The sequence below is a fragment of the Marmota marmota genome, unplaced genomic scaffold, assembly GCF_001458135.2.
Source record: "Marmota marmota marmota unplaced genomic scaffold, marMar, whole genome shotgun sequence".
Taxonomy (NCBI): domain Eukaryota; kingdom Metazoa; phylum Chordata; class Mammalia; order Rodentia; family Sciuridae; genus Marmota; species Marmota marmota.
In genome coordinates, this window is record NW_026000142.1 from 24,802,013 (window position 1) to 24,817,950 (window position 15,938).

The 15,938-nt window shown below is 43.7% G+C and overlaps 1 protein-coding gene across 20 annotated transcripts in view; it reads left to right on the top strand.

Moving 5' to 3' along the window:
- Atxn7l1 (ataxin 7 like 1) overlaps positions 1–15,938 on the top strand; it is a 234,968-nt gene that overhangs the window by 202,285 nt on the left and 16,745 nt on the right. For all 20 annotated transcript variants that reach the window (XR_007341581.1, XM_048786122.1, XM_048786123.1 and 17 more), the window contains 3 exons: positions 1,743–1,825; positions 2,688–2,938; positions 14,072–14,264. Coding sequence is in view for 19 of the 20 variants with exons in the window: in XM_048786122.1 (XP_048642079.1) it covers positions 1,743–1,825; positions 2,688–2,938; positions 14,072–14,264 (527 nt within the window). In the remaining variant the exon portion in view is untranslated. The remainder of the gene's footprint in view (positions 1–1,742; positions 1,826–2,687; positions 2,939–14,071; positions 14,265–15,938) is intronic.

The following is a 15,938-nucleotide window of genomic DNA, read 5'->3' on the forward strand; positions in this document are numbered from 1 at the left end:
TGAATGGAAGTGCATTGTCAGTGATGGTGGGGGGGGAGGGGGGCAGCGAATAGGCCTGGGCACAGTGTCCAGAGGCCACGGATCCCTTGTTGCAGCAGAAGCATGATCTTGACTTGCAGCCTGTATCGCAATCTGAGTTTGTCTGGGACTTTCCTGAGGACTATTGGTTTTGCACTTGGTTAGTTTTCTTGTCTCATTGGGTCTTTTCTTGTTTCTACCTCGCTCCCACATTTGGCATCCAATTCCATCCCCCAGCCAATAACCCGCTCAGCTCTAGGCCAGCATGAGGTGCTGGTGTGGGTCTGGGCACTGGCCGGACTCTGACAGATCCGAGGGGGAAGGACCCCCACGGCACAGCGTGGGACCTGGCACGCAGGCATTCACTGCCTGCTGGGCAGAGGGATCCAAGGAAACCAGCATCTCCAGACCTAGCAGTTTTCTTTTCTTAAAATGAAGATTGTAAAAAAGGAAGGCAAAAAGCACAAAGGAGGGAGGGAAGTACTTGGATATCCTTGGGTGTAAGAATGATTTCATGCCCACAGCATCATAGCTACTGTTGCAACCTCCCCTCCTGACCCCCAAACCTTCTTTGAAAATAGAACACATTCATTTATTATGCTCTAAGTTTACTCCACCAATTGCAGTTGTTGACTGGGTAACCTCTCTTGAATTTGGAGCTATTCGAGGCCCTCCTCCCCCCAGCAATAGAACGCCACCTATTTCCACACACACCCAGAGAGCTGTGGACTTCCTCTCCTCAGAACTTGGGTGTTCACTGGGTACCTTCCAGAAACAGCACAGGCCATTCTAAAACCTAATGGGTCCTTAAAAGATTGCCTCATGTCCCCACATTTTCCAGGTATGGAGAACATATTTGTTATCCCAGAAGGGAGGAAGGATCCCCAATGGGCATAAAAAGAACTGATTCCTTAGAAGTAGCCTCCACATGAGCTGTCAACCATCCCTTCAGACCCAGGACCCGGGTAAAGCCACATCTCCCCACACAGGGGCCCTTCCTCCCTAGCTGCCCTGTCTTATTCTCCTGAAGGGCTTCAGGGCCAAGGCTAGGAACAGAGTACAGGTTCACTCACGCAAAAACACACACTCAGACTTTTCCCTGCCCCTGCCTGTATCTAGAATGTTCCTGAATCAGGTAAATGACTTTGTTGGTCTGTGCAGGTGTGTGGAAAGCCCCTGCTGAGTGCTTTGTAAAGTATGGGAGAGGCAGGTCACACTGACATGTCAAGGAACCATCTCCCACTTAAATGGCTAAATTAGCAGGAAGGCAGGGGTGGAGGCTGGGGTGTATGTACTTGGGTGTATGTACTGGGGTGTATGCAGCAGCCCAGGAAGAAGAGACCCTTGAGTCTCAGGTGGCTCTCCCTGCTCTGCAGCCGCTATGCCCCACGTGCCAAGGACCTGTGTGGACCGTTCAAATAAAATGAAGTGTAGCAAGCAGCACAGTTCCTTTTCTTCTGTTGCCCTCTCCCACCCTAACCCTGGTGCCCTGTGCTGGGCTTGGAAACTCTGCGTTCAAAGGGGACTGCCATTTTCCCCTACGTGGGTCTTGAGGCATTTTAGCAGCCGGTTGGGAAAAAAAAGAAGAAGAAGAAGGAAAAACAGATTGCCTGACAATGTCTCACTTGTTGGTGCAAATGTGCATTTTTTAAAACTGTAGTCTTAATGCCAAATCCTATTTAGTCTCCTTTTTTCTTATATTTTTTGTTTGTTTCTTAAACCAGAGAGAGAATTTGACCCAAATAAACACTGTGGAGTATTGGATCCCGAGACAAAGAAACCTTGCACAAGATCCCTCACCTGCAAGGTATTTCTCTTTCCATAAAAAATACTTCCTGCTCTTGCTGGGGCCTTTGTCGAAATGTTTGCATGCCACTCTCTGCACACGGCAGGGTGTGGAACCTCGACATGACCTCCAGCTGTTCTTTGTAAGGGAAATGCTTTCTTCTCGTCCATGGTAGCAGAGTGCCTGCCTCAAGCTGGCTGGCTTTTTAAGGAGAGGGAAAAAAAAAAAAAAAAAAAAAAAACCTAGGCTTCCCCTGTTACTTGGGAGGCCAGACAGTAAATTGTATTTATAGGCACTCACAGGCGGTTCTAAAGCCTGCTACGTTTTAATGTATGCAGGAACGGCGGCGGCGGCGGCGGCAGCGCCCTGAAGGGGAGGATGAGATGCCGCGCCCCTGATCCAGCCACACGGGGTGGCCAGGGGAACAGCGGACCCAAGGCCGCCGCCATTGGGTAGCCCAAAGCCCCACATTTCCTTCTGAACTGCTAGTGCTTCTTGGGATCGAGGCTATGGCCCTCTCTGCTTGGTGGCTCGGTTTGTCTGGGCCGACTCGAGCCTCCCACCTGCACCTGGATTAACTCTAGCATTCCCTCGCGGTTGCCTTTTCATCAGAGAGGTTTTCATGGGTTCTGCGCTGAAGCTCGTCATCTCAGGCCATGTTTTTGGAGGAAGCTTTGGCTTCTTAGCACCAGGAGTGTAGGGCATGGTTGCGTCCGTGTGGTCTCTGCCTCTTCCCAGCCACAGAGCAGGAGCTGTTGCCTTGAAGTTGACTTTTCAAGCACCTCTAAATTCCCATGATTGCTATTTCTGAAATGCAGGGCCTGGGGAAGCAGGTTTATGTGCTGATCAAAGAGGCTGTGCTTCTCATCTCTCTTCTCCTTAGACACACTCGCTAAGCCATCGGAGGGCAGTCCCCGGCCGGAAAAAGCAATTTGACCTCCTCCTGGCGGAACACAAAGCCAAGTCCCGGGAGAAAGAAGTTAAAGAGCACCTCCTGACTTCCACAAGGGAAATACTTCCAAATCCACCTGGGCCAGGGCAGGAGTCTCTGCTGGGATCTTCAGGGAGCTCGGGGCCAGAACCAAAAGTTGCATCCCCTGCAAAATCCAGGCCACCTAACTCTGTACTTCCCAGGTAAGTCCTGCATTGGCGATAGAAGACCTGAGTCCTTAGTCAAGGCATTTTACCTGGCTGGGTGTGCGGTGTGTGTGGTCTGATCATGCATCAATTGGAAATCATAATAGCACCTCATAAGGCGCTTCTAAGTTCAAATGAGATCATGTGCATAAGGGGCTCAGCCCAGTGCCTGCCACAAAGTGTTCAACAGATCTTACTGCTGTCATTATCATCATCTTTGTCATATGTAGCAGCAGCAGCCTTTCTAGCAAACCCTTTTATCAGACAGTAAGTGTTTTTATAGAGCAAGAAATAAAAACCTGGACCAGTAACATGCCAAGAAAGCTGCTCTTCTGAGCCACCTGTTTGGGGTTTTATTTGGTTGTCCTGAACAGAAAACAGAACTAAAGCCCATGTGGATTAAAACAATTTAAAATCCACAAATGTCTGTTTTGATGGGTAGTGCACCAATTTCCAGGTAATGGGGCAAGGGAATATAATATTTATTTTAAAATATTATTATTGAATAATTATAACTCCATAAGCAAGGTACCAGGTTAGTCTCTCTCAGGCAGGGGCATAGAGAAAAATGAACCTAGGCTCTGCTTTTCAAAAATTTAGAGTTGAGGAAATGAGATAAGACTCAAATATCCACACTTTACATAAAAAGGAAACATTAATAATACTCAATGAGAACTAGAGATAATGACCTTATCTGATGGTTTTTTTCATGCATGCAATGTGTCTCGGAGAGTAATTGTCCAATAAGCAAGTAGGCTTTAAGAGAACATCATTAGAAAGGAAGGGCAGGGAGTTGATTTTTAAAGCAGAAATTAATCTTTGGTGGCAGTTGATCCTGATCTACCAGCTTCTCACCCTCATGCACTTTGCACTTTGGTACAAGTCTGACAGCAGAGGCCCTCTGTCATTATGGCCACGCGCAGCTTCAGGCATTCAGGAGGGAGCAGTCAGGTGGAATTGCCACCCCATCGTCACAGCCGCTGTTGTGTCATTGCCATCACTCACTTTGCAAGATCGTTTTATAACTACTTCTCACTGTAATTCCGGGTATTAATTAAGGATATTACCCTTGTTTTAGAGTTGAAGAAATAATCTGTTCCAAACTTTGGAAAGGTCTCTGTATACAGTAGTCCCCCATATCTAAGAGCCCAGTGGATATTTAATTGCAGATAATATCAAACCCTATCTATACTATTTTTTTTCCAATACGTACATACCTGTGATAAAATTTAACTTATAAATTGGTGATAATAAAATAAAATAGAACAATTATAACATATACCATAACAGAATTGCCAGCATTGCTACTCTTGTACTATGGGCTGCTGACTAAATAAAATAATGGTTACTTGAACACAAACACTGCTATACTGTGACAGTTTATCTGATAACCAAAACAGCTGCTAACTGACTAATGGGCGGGTAGTGTATACAGCATGGATACATTGGACAAATAGATGATTCGTGCCCCAGGTGAGACAGAGTGGGACGGTGTAATATTACATCACACTACTCATGATTGTATATAATTTAAAACTTATAATTTGTTTATTTCTGGAATTTTTCATTTAACAGTTTTGGATATCAGTTGACCATGGGTAACTGAGCTATAAAGTGAAACCACTGATAAGGTGGGGGTGGGGAGGGACTATGTTTAGGAACTTTCAAATTCTTTGTGCCTATCGAATATTTTCATTTCAATACAACTTTCCATGGTACCCCATATAGAAGCAGCCTTGCCTTACCTGAAGACAAGTTAGTCCTCCTCTCATTACACACATTCCTAGAACCATTGTCCCCAGCCCTCCAAGGCATCACCTCAGATTCCCCAAGGGAACCCAGTATGAAAACCTTTTATTAAACATTTCTCCATTGGTTTTTGGCCATGGAGGCACTTCTCCCAGAAGTGGTGCCTGGGTTAACAGAGTCAAAAAGGAGTGGTTATTAAAAAATAAAACAGGCAGTAGAGCCTTAAGGATCTTCATTGTTCTGTTCCTTTTTGCATTTACTTTAGGTTGGAATCTTGTGCAATCAGAGATTGAAAAAGCATAATCAGAGATTAATGTTGTAATCACACTAAACTTACAAAGATGTTTATTTACTGATATTAATGATACATATACACTATATATTTCAGGCTGAGGATGTAACTCAGAGAGGACTTGCCTAGTATGTGCAAGGTTCTAGGTTTGATCCCCAGCACCACATGGGGAAGAAAAAAAAAAGGAGAAGAAGAAACATATTTCATCTACACTATCTGTGATTGGCAAAAAAAAAAAAAAAAGAAAGAAAGCTATCACATGTGAATGGAATTATTATAATCCTTACCAATTATGAATTCCCTTTATAGGAAATGCTACCGTGTGTGAATTTATTTCTTACCTATCTTTTTAATAACCTTGAAAATATTTTAGTTCTCATATTCTTGAACTGCATCCCATTCTTGTCAGGGATTGCTAAAAAAGGAACTTGGGTCTAGAATTAGAAAACTGTGAGTTAGATAACAAGGGTTGGAACAGGATTTGAAGTGAAAATCTCACCTCCATGCTTGGTAACTAGATAAACTTAAGCATGATTATTAGCCTCTCTAACCCCAGATTGTTCATCTATAAAATGGAGCTAATAAGAGTTAAGTGAAAAAGTACCAAGCACATAATGTACTACTCAATTAATGGTAGCTGTAAGTGGTAGTGGTATTCCAAAGGGAAGCAATGTGAGTAAATGAAGGCCCTGGTGCTACCTGATTTTATATGCCTGTCTTCTGGTCCTCTGCCTGCAATCTTAGGGCCCTTGAACAACATACGTAGTCCATCTGTGTTGCTATAACAAAATACCTAGCACCGGGAATGTATAAGGGAAAAGGGTTTAATTCACTTATGATTCTGGTGATTGGAAAATCAAAACGGCCTAGCCCTAGCCTCTGGTGAGGGACCCCCTAGCTGCATTACACATGGCAGAGAAGCAGAAAGGGAAACTGCCATATGCAGAAGCAACATATAAGAGCAAGGAAGCAAGAGATCAGGGAGAAGCCAGGCTCAGTCTCTTTTATAACAACTTTACTCTTAGAGGAACTAACCCATTCCTGAGAGACCCAACATACTCCAAGAGACCAGCGTGCATGCCTACTGAGGCCAGTGCCCCCAGCATCTAATTGTCTCTTAGGCCCCACCTTTTAAAGGTTCCATCCCCTCAACACCACTTCACTGGGAGCTAAGCTTCCAGTCTACGAACCTTGGAAGATAATTGTCACCAGAACAACTGTAGCACATAAACATGTGCTGTGTTTCTTTGTCCCCAACTCTAAGAAAACACACATCACTTGCCCTGAAGAGCCCAAGGATGATTAGATGACTGGCTCAGCCAAACTCACCAGAGATCTGTTGAAAAGGAAGAGGAGGGCAGAGGGTCAAGCTGGTCTCTGACAAGCCAGGCTGTAACCCCCAGGAAGAAGGAAGAAGAGTTAGGCTGGGAAGCCTGGGCCAGCACAATCTGGGCCCATCCCCCATGTTGTGGATGTTCACACAATCTGAAGTGTTAAATGGCAAAGCCTAATGACTCTTAGACTCCCAAGGGAAACGTGGAGCATGGCAGAAGGCCCCATGTCCCCGAGTAAGAGCAGAGATGAGCCTGGAGTGAAAGAACTCAGTTCTTTAGGATCATGTTCTTACCACACTGCTACAAGCCCTTTCTCTCCTTGGTTTAGGTCTGTCCATTTCTCAATCTAGGGGACTTTGCGATCAAGCAGACAGGCACAGAACATCTCATTTCTTATGAATTTTGCCAGTAATTTCTTCATCTGAGACAGCGTGTAGCTGGCTGGGATGAGAAAATGTATGTAACATGCCTGGCACGGGGAAAGGATGCGATTAAGGTCATTGCCTTCCACTCTCTGCCCCAGAACCCTGGGACAGATGGATGCTATAGTTCCTCAAAGTGGTGGGGTGGGACTTTCCCTGAGTTTCTGAGTGGCACTGGACAGGCACCCACCATCACAGACTTTGTCTTTAGTCTCAGCTGGTAGGTGGAGAGGGGCCGGGTGATGCAGTGTCGAGGAGGAAAGAGTGGGTGGCAAGTCACAACCTCCAGTGACTTTAGGAACACTTTCTTGTGACTAGTGGCCCCAGTCCCCATCCCTTCCTGCCCACGCCTTGTGTTTTCTGAGACATGCTGGTTCCAGCAAACTCTTTTAGGCAGTGTGCGCACTATTCCCACAGTTCATCCCCCATCCCGTCCCCCCCACACACACTCGGAGCCCATTCTACACAAGAGCACATGGCTCTTGGGCTCACTTACTCCTCAGAAATCTCTTCTGTTCGTCTCCTCCCCTCTTTTATCTGGCACCTGGAGCTTACTAGTGTTTCAACCATGTTTTCCTTGATTAGACTTCATTTTTTTAATCACAGTAATATAGGCACATAGTTCAGAAATCAAATGGTATTGACTTAGAAGGAAAAGCAGTGGCTCCTGCCCACCTGGAATAGCTCTTCGCTCCGTCTGTGACAGAGCATGTTTCCAGGTCCTGCTGTACCCCTCTTTCTTAGTTTGCTCCTTGATTTTGATGGAGTAGCTCCTACAGTGTCTTTCTACGAAGAATGGCACAGATCAGTTTTTAGAATCTTTACACACCTGAGAATGTTTTTGTTCTACCCACACACGTATTGATGATCTGCATAATAACTTGATTAAAAATCATTTCTCTGCAGAATTTTCAGGACACTTTTCCTTTGACTTCTAACATCACAAGTTTTTATCATGAAGTCCATTATTACTCTGATGCCCATTTCTTTGCATGTCACCAGTTTGAATCTCTGAAGTCTGGGACTCTAGAAGTTCTCAGGGTTTGTGGGAGATTTCTTTGTTCTTTTGTTTTTGTTTTTTTCCCTCAGGGATGCTTAACCCAGGGGTGCTTAACCACTGAGCCACATCTCCAGCCCTTTCTTGTTTTTTATTTAGAGACAGGTTCCTAAGTTGCTTAGGGCCTCACTAAATTGCTGAGGCTGGCTTTGAACTTGTGATCCTCCTGCCTCAGCCTCCCAAGCCACTGGGATTACAGGCATACACCACTGTGCCTGGCTCATGGGTCACTCTTGATATAGCTCTCTTTTCATTCACTGAACTAAATACTCAGTCAGTAGATCTATTCAGTCAGCAAGTTACTGTTCTATTCTCTCTGGGGTGTTTTCTGTGTTGCATCTTGGATACTTTTCTCCCTGCTTTTTTTTTCCCCCTCAATTTCTTAACCTCTTCTTAGTTGAATGTTGGACCTTTTGCTGTTTTTGGTTTTTTTGGCAGGGCAGGGGGATGTGCCGGGGATTAAACTCAGGGGCACTCAACCACTGAGCCACATCTCCAGCCCTTTTTTGTATTTTATTTAGAGATAGGGTCTCACTGAATTGCATAGCACCTCACTTTTGCTGAGGCTGGCTTTGAACTCACAATCCTCCTGCCTCAGCCTCCCAAGCCACTAGGATTCCAGGTGTGTGCCACCTCACCCAGCCTGATGTTTTAATTCTCTTTAAAAGTCCTGGTTGTACTTTCTAAAAGATTTTTCTTACTTCACCTTCAAAATTGTGTGTTCAATAATACATTTATGATACATTTAACATTTTTTATTATCTGGTTCTTTTTTAATCTGATGGTTCCTTGTGATATTTTACAAGACACTATCAATTCTCCAAAGTAATACCATTCTTTTGTTGTGTTGCTAAGGCAGCACTCTACCACTGAGCTGCTCCTCCAGCCTGGTAATAAATACCATGTGAGTATCTGTGAAGATAGGTTTTCAGTTTTTCCTCTTTCCCTCATTATCTTTGCCTCCTCCAGGCCTGTTCCACTTGTGTGTTTGCACCTTCGACATTTGACTGGTCAGTCTCATATTGGTCTACTCCAGGAAGGTGGGGCAATCCCTGACTATTCATATCTAGAAGAGGCTGGTGGAAGTCTGCATGTGGGACTGTTTGAGCCCTTTGTCTGAGGGCTCACAGCAGTGAGATCTAAGCCTCTTCTCCAGGACACTCAGTTTCTCAAAACGAGGAGCCATGCCTGGCAGGGTGTCTGGAGATAGGCACCCTGGGCACCCTGACTAAGGAGAGCCCACAGCCCTGTGTCCCACTCCTGTCCTCAGATGAGCCTGGTGGCCCCATGTCTAGAGGTTCTCTAGTTCCTTTTCTCTGGAAAACCTTTGTTTTCTTTTAGAAAGTTGACTGAAGGGTGGGGGTTGTGGCTCAGCAGTAGAACACTCGCCTCTCATGTGTGAGACTCTGGGTTTGATCCTCAGCACCACATAAAAATAAATAAAATGAAGGTATTGTGTCCAACAACAATTGGAAAATAAATGTTTAAAAAAAAAAAAAAGAAAGTTGACTGAAGCTGGGCGTAGTGGTGCACACTTGTAATCCTAGCAGCTTGGGAGGCTGAGGCAGGAGGATCACGAGTTCAAAGCCAGCCTCAGCAACAGCTAGGCACTAAGCAACTCGGTGAGACCCTGTCTCTAAATAAATACAAAAAAGGGATGGGGATGTGGCTCAGTGGGAGTGCCCCTGAGTTCAATCCCAGATACCAAAAACAAAGAAAGAAAGTTGACCGAGGTGGGGAGGAGCTGTCCTGGCAGGAGCCAGGTACCTGGTGGTATGCAGTGGTAGAAACAACCTGCATGTCAGTCCAGCTGCCATGAGCTCTGTCATCTCTCCACCTGTTTAGGTCCTGATGAAGTCAGGACCACTTTTCCTTATGGATCTCTCTCTCTCTCTCTCTCTCTCTTTTTTTTTTAATTCCTTATATTAGAGCAGCTTCAGGTTCACAGGAAAACTGACCCAAAAGTAACAGAGATTTCCCTTATGCCCCCTGCCCACACACATGCACAGCCTCTCCAGTGATCAACATCTTCCACCAAAGCCTAGTGTTTCTTTTTAAAAGTCGGAAAAGTCTTTCCAAAATCCCCCACCCCAAAAAATAAATGTTATTTTATTTCTCATGACCTTTTCTGAACCAATCATTAGTAAGTAAGATTAGAGAGATTGCTATTGGTGTGGGGCTAAATGGATATTGGGAAGTCATCACCATAACTACCACCATATCCCTGCTGATCTCTTTGTTCCTTAGGGATAATGTCTTTTTTACTCCTTTGCTGTCATTTTAGTTGGCTTTGGGGGAGGGACCAAGAAATAAATGTGTATGATGTTTCTGCCGTGATTAACACTTCCACATTCGTTGCAGGATTAGTCACTGTAGCCAAGATATGGAAGTAACCTAAGTGTCTGCTGATGTATTAAAATATAACGAAGTTTGGATACATATAACACCATGGAATATTATTCAGGCATAAAAAAGAAAAGAAATTCTGACATTTTCAGTAACATGGATGAACCTTGTAGGCATTATGCTAGTGAAATAAGTCAGATGGAAAAAGACAAATACTGTATGATTCCACTTGTGTGTAGAATCTAAAAGAAACAAACTCATAGAAACAGAGGTTTCCAGGGGCTGAGGGATGAGGGGAAATGGATAGATCCGAGTAACTTTCAGTTATAAGATGAATACGTTCTGGGGAATCTGGTAATTACGGTAAACAATAGTACGTTATATTCTTAAAATTTGCTGAGAAAGTAGATCTTGAGCTTTCTCACCATGGGAAGAAAAAATGGAACCAAGCACAGTAGCACACACCCACAATCCTAGATACTCAGAAGATTAAGACAAGAGGATCATAAATTTGAGCCTGGGCAATATAGGGATAACACTCATATCTTAAAATTAAAAAGCACCCCTGAGTTCAAACCCCATACCACTCCCACTTCCACACACACGCAGGGCCAGGGGTGCAGCTTGGCAATAGAATCTAGCACGCACAAAGCCCTGGGTTTAATTCTCAGTTCCAAGGGAAAAAATGGTAATTAGTGGAGGTAAGGGATATGTTAACTCTATCAATTATAGTAACCATTTCACAAACATGCATATATCACATCATCACATTGTACACCCTCAATATGTGTAGCTATTTGTTTATTGTGTAAAGTGTAATGTATTGCACCTTATTAAAGTTGGGAAAACATTAAAATAAAAAAGTCAAGGAGTCAGGCATGGTAGGGCATGCTGGTAATCACAGCAGCTTGGGAGGCTGAGGCAGGAGGATCCCAAGTTCTAAAACAGCCTCAGTAACTTAGTGAGGCCCTAAGAAACTTAGCAAGACCCTGTTTCAAAATAAAATATTAAAAGGGATGGGGATGTGGCTCAGTGGTTAAGCGCCCCTGGGTTCAATCCCTGGTACAAAAAAAAAAAAAAAAAAAAAAAAAAGTCGAGTAGTCCTGAAGGACATAAATCAAAAAACTAATAGCACTTGATCTTGGGCAGCAGGATTATGTGTGATGTTTTCTGTCCTTCTGTTTGAGAATCATCTAAATTGTTTTACATTGAGATCTTAAGCCGTAGGCATGTAATAGTGCAGCTTCTCTTCCCAGTCCAGAAGAGTAGGCATCGAAGGAGGACTGGGGAGATGTGTTCTTTGGTCTGTAGACCTTTGGCATGCAGAATGAATGGCATCCTTGTTTTTGTAATTATGGGAAGGTGAGTGTCAATGATAAATTGTCATTCCTATGAAATTTTCATAATAACGCTAAAAAACTACTTTTGGCTTTGTTTTGTTTTGTAGCAAATATATATAACATAAAATTTGACATTTTATCATTTTAAATTGTACTAAGTATATTCAACATATGCAGCCATGTCACACACATATGCATATGTGACATGCAGCCATGTCACACCCATTTCCAGAACGTTCTCTCAACTGCAGTTGAAACTCTTACCCATTAAACACTTACTCCCCATCCCTCCCTCCCTCTGGCATCTCAAAACCACTGTTCTATCTTGTGTAAGTGGAATCATACAGTGTTTGTCCTTGGTGCTGGTGATTTCACTTAGCATGCTGCCTTCAAGGTTCAGCCATAACATAGTAGGTATCAGAATTTCACATGTTTTCTCCAGTCAGAATGGCAATTATCGAGAATACAAATAATAATAAATGTTGGTGAGGATGTGGGGTAAAGGTTCATTCATACATTACTGGTGGGACTGCAAATTGGTGCAACCAATCTGGAAGGCAGTATAGAGATGCCTCAAAAAACATTTGACCCACTTGTCTCACTCCTAGGTTTATACCCGAAGAACTTAAAATCAGTCTACTATAGTGGCATAGCCACATCGATGTTTATAGCAGCTCAATTCACAATAGCTAAGCTATGGAACCATCCTAGGTTCCCTTCAACAGATGAATGAGTAAAGGAAATGTGGTATATATATATATATACACATTTGGGATATTACTCAGCTCTTTTAAAGAAGAATGAAATTATGGCATTTGCCAGTAAATGGATGAAACTGGAGATTATCGTGCTAAGTGAAATAAGTCAGTCCCTAAAAACCAAAGGTTGAATGGTCTCTCTGATACGTGGATGCTAACACATAATAAGGGAGGGTGGGAGGGAAAGAACAGAAGCTCATTGGATTAGACAAAGGGGAAAGGAGGGGGGATGGGAATAGGACAGACATTGAAATAAATCGGACATAACTTTCCTATGCTCATATATGAATACACAACCAGGGCTGGGGATGTGGCTCAAGCGGTAGCACGCTCGCCTTACATGCGCAGGGTGCTGGGTTCGATCCTAAGCACCACATAAAAATAAAGATGTTGTGTCCACCGGGGAAAAAAAAAATGAATATACAACCAGTGAAACCTTACATCATGTTAATCCACAAGAGTGGGATCAGTATTGTAATGGGTTGCAATCATGTATGTATAATATGTCATTTTGACACCCTACTGTCATGTATATCTAAAACAACAAATAAATAAATAAATATAACCTTTAAAACATTTCACATGTTTTTCAGGCTTGAATAATATTTCATTGCAGGTATATACTACATTTGGTTTATCCATTCAACTATTGGTGGACATTTGGGTCATTCTACACCATTGTGATTTTTAAATGATCGTGCTTTGGAATCTGATTGCATTCAGGTATTTGAGACCTGAGATTTCAAAGCAACAAAGGACACAGGGTGAAAATGAGAGAAAAGGGTGACAAATCAAAAATGCTACTTCATGTGATGGGGGCGAGGCGATTTCAAAGCAGAAATCAGAAAATCATTTCCTTTTTTTAAAAAAAAAAAAAAAACCTGATTTCCCCCAAAACTTTTTTCCTCCCACATCAATCAACTGATAAAAACGTTGAGTAGTAAAGACCACTAACAACTATTTCTCTTCAAACTTTTCACTAATATGGATGTGTCTGTTTCTTTATGCCTTGTTTTGTCTTGCTTTTCACTGCTTAGGAAGTCTATAATGCTGCCTGTTATTGTGACATTGCTTTTCTATAAGCTTCGTCATAATTGAGATGACATCTGTTAGATTTCCTTATATTCGTGGAATTCATTCATTCCTTCATTGAGAAAAATCTCTCAACACCTACGAGGAGCCAACCATGCCAGGCGGTAGGAAAGTGGCTTGTCAAAAATCAGACTGAAGCACTCATTCTTAGAAGATGCTCTTAAACTACACGCAGCTCAGGACTAAGACACTGGCATGGCATTGGGGTCAGGAAAGAGTGGCCTATCACTGGGACAACAGCTTTTATGATGCCAGTGTGATAACGGTTTCTGAAAGTCGTGGTTGAATAGCAAGGACAGTATGCATGGGACTGTTTCTTCATTACTGGTATTTTGTGGTTTGGTCTGATCCTGTTCACTTGGTTGGAAGATCACTTTCTAAGGGAAATACCCGTGTGGTGAGTACAAATCACTTTACATGCAGGTGGGTGAATTCATAGAAGATAGTTTGGGTTCAATTAACTCTCTGAGTTTTTTGCTCATCCTTGGGCCTTCCCCTCCTGCCTGGATCATGCCCCTCAAGAGCAGGCAGGGGAAAACCTAACTCCTCTGACCTACTATAGAGAGCTGGTCGCTTAACCCTTCAGCCTTAACATTTTTCCTTCAGCAAAATTGCTTTCTACCAGTCCTCCCTGACATGGTAGCAAGAGTAGTCAGGCTGCTTTCTGGGCACCAGGAGACTGAATGGCTCTTGTTACCTCAGAAAAGTTGATTCTGCTTGTTCTCGACTCTTGCCTGTAGACCATCATCTGCAAATAGCATAAGTAGCAGTGCGTCTTCAAATCACAGCGGCTACGCGCCAGAGCCCCCTCTGCCCCCGGTTGGAGGTGACCTCACCAGCCGACTGTCCAGTGATGAAGGGGAGATGGACGGAGGCGAAGAATCTGAGAGGTTGGACTGTCAGTTCTCCGTGCACCATCCCAGACCTCTTGCGGTAGGCCTCCTCCTGTTCCCTTCCACGTGGCTTCCCCAGGGTCACATCCTCACTCAGGCACTTTGATGATCAAGGCAGAGGCTCGAATTCTTAAGGAGAGGGTGTCAGCACAGAGCTTTACCAAAGGCTTACCCTGAGGTTAAGTGATGGCATTACAAATGCCCTTGAACATCACAGAAAGAAAGGAAAGGGCTCCTGCCTGATTATAATCCTTTAAATACTTGGGTACTTATGGCCCACCCACCTGGAAGTGAAAATGTTTGAGAAATGACATTTATGTAAATGAACTCAGGAGCTAACCTTTTGGCCTTGTCCATCTAAAAATGAAGTGTCTGATGTCCAACGTTAGCAGGGCTGCTCTGGAAGCCATCCATCTTAGCCATGTGTCAGGTACCAGCCCTCGTTGGTGTTCTCCCTACTGGTTCTAAGTTATACTGTTATTATTGTGACCATATGGTGCCAGACTGAGAGAGAGGGTGGGCTGGGGTTGTAGCTCAATGGTAGTGTGCTTGTCTAGCATGTGTGAGGCACTGAGTTCAATTCTCAGTACCGCATATGAATTAATCTGGTGTATTAAAAAAAAAAAGAACTGAGAGAGGAATGGAGGTGGGGGGAGTTGAGGAATGGGGGAAGTATTTTTGTGTCAGCATGACTGCTTATTAACAAACAGGGCACTTTCTTTCCAATTCCTTAATAGTTCACTTTAACAATTCAGGTCATTGAAATCAAAGTGGGAAATCAAGGCATCAACTAGAGGCTGGTATATATTTGCCTTCTGAGCACATGAGAAGGGAAGTCTCTGGTGCCAAATGCAGGGGGCCTGGAACATGGGACACCACGGTGGTTTGCTCTGGTGCCAGTCTGAGCTGTTCAGGATTGGCTTTGACTACCTCTAGATCTCAGGGACCAGTAAGTTAAATGAGTCCTCCACCATGAGAGAGTGAGTTCCTCCTCCCTCCTATCTGTGTGATGAATGAAGGCCACATCCACTTTGTCCTTCCGGGGATGATGGTTACCTGTCGCTCATCTAGAACCTGAGATTGCCTCATGACCCTGTACAGAAATAGTTAGGAACGACTTGGAATCCTTTTCCTGCCAGTAGTAGAAAACTCATCTGCATACACATGAAGGATATTTAATTATGTCATAAAGCAAGAAAGCTAGAATTGTGTGCTTCTATGCTTGATTCAACTCTTCCACGATGTCATGGAATTAAAAAGCACCCTTTGTAGCCATCAGTGCCTTTTGTGCGTGGTTTCAGTGCAGCCACTGTGGCTCCAGGGTCATATCCTCACTCAGTGGCATTGTGCACAGAATGGAAAGGGATACACAGAAAATGGACCTTCCAAGATGATGTGTTCTCTCAGTTAAAAATAATCTTTGGCCAGGAGTTGTGGCACTCGCCTATTATCCCAGCAACTCGGCAGGCCAAGACAGGAGGATTGCAAGTTCAAAGCCAGCCTAGGCAATTTAATGAGGCACTGAGCAACTCAGAGAGCCTGTAATTCTAAACAAAATATTAAAAGAGCTGGGGAAGGACTGGGGCTATAGCTCAGTGGTAGAGCACTTGCCTCGCACATGTGAGGCATTGGGTTCGATCCTCAGCACCACATAAAAATAAATAAATAAAGATATTGTGTCCATCTACAACTAAAAAAAATTTTTTTTTTAATT